Here is a 2,203-nt window from a genome sequence, read left to right on the forward strand (position 1 = left end):
GGATGCAGGTATCGAATAATTTTCGCTTGATAAACATATTAATATCTCGATTAGTCATAATGTCTCTGAAGTTCCAGTATTGTTTCCAAGTGTTTCCCACACGACGATCTATTTCTTTTGAGGTTTTCAATTATACAAAAATACAAATCTTTCCTCTTTATAATATCAGTATAGATTGTTGAAGGTTTTATACTTTTGCTATTGTTAAAACTATTTTTATTGTATATTGTAATTAGTATCCATCTGTTAGATTTAGTTGGGTTCTTTGGTCTTTAAATTAAAAGATCTGTGGTGGTAGGTGGTGATGGTGTCGCTGGGGTGATGAGTGATGGTGCAGATTTTAAATGATGCGACCGTTATTCTTCAACCAATTTATTCACACCAAAAACACCTTATCCACAACACAATATATATATTAAAAAGAAGTAGAAGGAGAGTGCAACACGTTATAAGTAGAAGAAGAGAAGAAACACAATAATAATAAGCTGGGATAACAAGAGCGATAATTAACAGTGGTCAGCGCGGGCACAGTTTGAAAGCGACTGTTAATTAACCGCGCGCGCCGCTCGGTCAATGACCCCGGTCAGCTGTGCGGTCGCGAATTTAAATGTACCAATGACAGGTCACAAAAATAGATGCGTTGCCTATATTTCGACCACTCGTCGTGCACCGTGTTTATATGTGTGAGTGAATGTACGTGTTATGTAAGTGTGTATGTGTGCTGTGTATGAATGTTAAGTGTAACTGTGGAGTGTTTTCGTAAAATGTATCAGGTTCCCTACAGATCATTTTCATCTCATTTTTATGGAATTGTTGATTATTACAATTGTGTACTAAATTAAACTTATCCAGTTATACTATTTTTTAGACTTGATCGTAATCTATACTATTATAACAAAGCGTAAACACACACTTCACACACAAAGCAAGATTAATTTGACAAATGAAAACAATAAAATAAAATTTTTAGTAATAATTTCATGCGGATGAAGCCGCGTGCGAACAGCTAGTTTTATCTAAAGTAAAGCAAGTTTGGGAATTTCCAGTCAACGATGGGGGTGGGGGGTCTAGTAGTAAAATATGAATATTTCATTCCCAGGGAATAAAAAAATACTTAGTATCAGTAGCCTATGTTCTTCCAGACTAAATTTTACATTTCTTACCAAATATCAGCTAGTTAATTAGAGAGAGAGATATATGTAGTAAGAAACATCCATCCATTCGCATTTATAGTAAGATAATTTGTCCCTAGGTGGTATCCTCAGCTATAGTAGATAAATACATCGGAGAGTCAGCGCGTCTTATCCGGGAGATGTTCAACTACGCACGAGATCACCAGCCTTGTATTATATTTATGGACGAAATTGATGCTATCGGTAAGTAATAAATAGGTACTTAAGTAACTGAAAAAACTATTCCCTCGTAGTCTTTGACTCCAAAAATCAAACAAAAAAATGAGACCCACCTGCAAGTACTACCTTTCAGGTAAAAAAAGAATTATCAAAATTGGTCCACTAGCGGCGGAGTTATGACGTAACACACATAAAAAAATTTACAGACGAATTGAGTACCTCTTTTGGGACGTCGGTTAAAAATACACAGAAAATAGAGATTTCCCTTTCCCATACAATTTAGTGCAATTACAATACTTTTACGACTGCTTTTAACAAAGAACTTGAGATATCTCCATACATTTTTTATAATGGTCATTTTATAGTTTGTAGGTAAAAGTGCTCAACAAAACTCTATGAAATTTTGTCATAGATGTAAATTTTTTCAATTTCACGTTGACCAAGTCGCAGGCGAAAACTAGTGTAAAATAATAATTAAATAGTAAGATTACAATTAGTTATACAATTTCTTGTAATTACTTGAAATTAGCCGTCGCCCGCGACTCCGTCCGCGTTGAACTGGAAAAAACAAACGTGATTACCTTATTGTTCTTCCAGACTATCCTCTACATCTATACCAAATTTCATTGAAATCCGTTCAGCAGTTTAGGCTACAAACTGTAACAAACATCCATCTAAACTTTTACATCATGCTAATATTATAAATGCGAAAGTTTGGATGGATGTTTGTTACAGTTTGTAGCATAAACTGCTAAACGGTTTTCAACGAAATTTGGTACAGATGTAGAGTATATTCTGAAAGAAGACATAGGGTACTTGCTTTTGTTTTTTTTTAATTCCACGCGGACAGA

At 34.6% G+C, this 2,203-nt stretch overlaps 1 protein-coding gene across 1 annotated transcript in view; it reads left to right on the plus strand.

The window, feature by feature from the left end:
• The window catches only part of LOC106105859 (26S protease regulatory subunit 10B), an 8,131-nt gene that overhangs the window by 3,801 nt on the left and 2,127 nt on the right, over window positions 1–2,203 (plus strand). The window contains exon 6 of the mRNA XM_013286316.1: window positions 1,253–1,381. Coding sequence (XP_013141770.1) covers window positions 1,253–1,381 — 129 coding nt within the window. The remainder of the gene's footprint in view (window positions 1–1,252; window positions 1,382–2,203) is intronic.

The sequence above is a fragment of the Papilio polytes genome, unplaced genomic scaffold, assembly GCF_000836215.1.
Source record: "Papilio polytes unplaced genomic scaffold, Ppol_1.0 DF822622.1, whole genome shotgun sequence".
NCBI lineage: Eukaryota > Metazoa > Arthropoda > Insecta > Lepidoptera > Papilionidae > Papilio > Papilio polytes.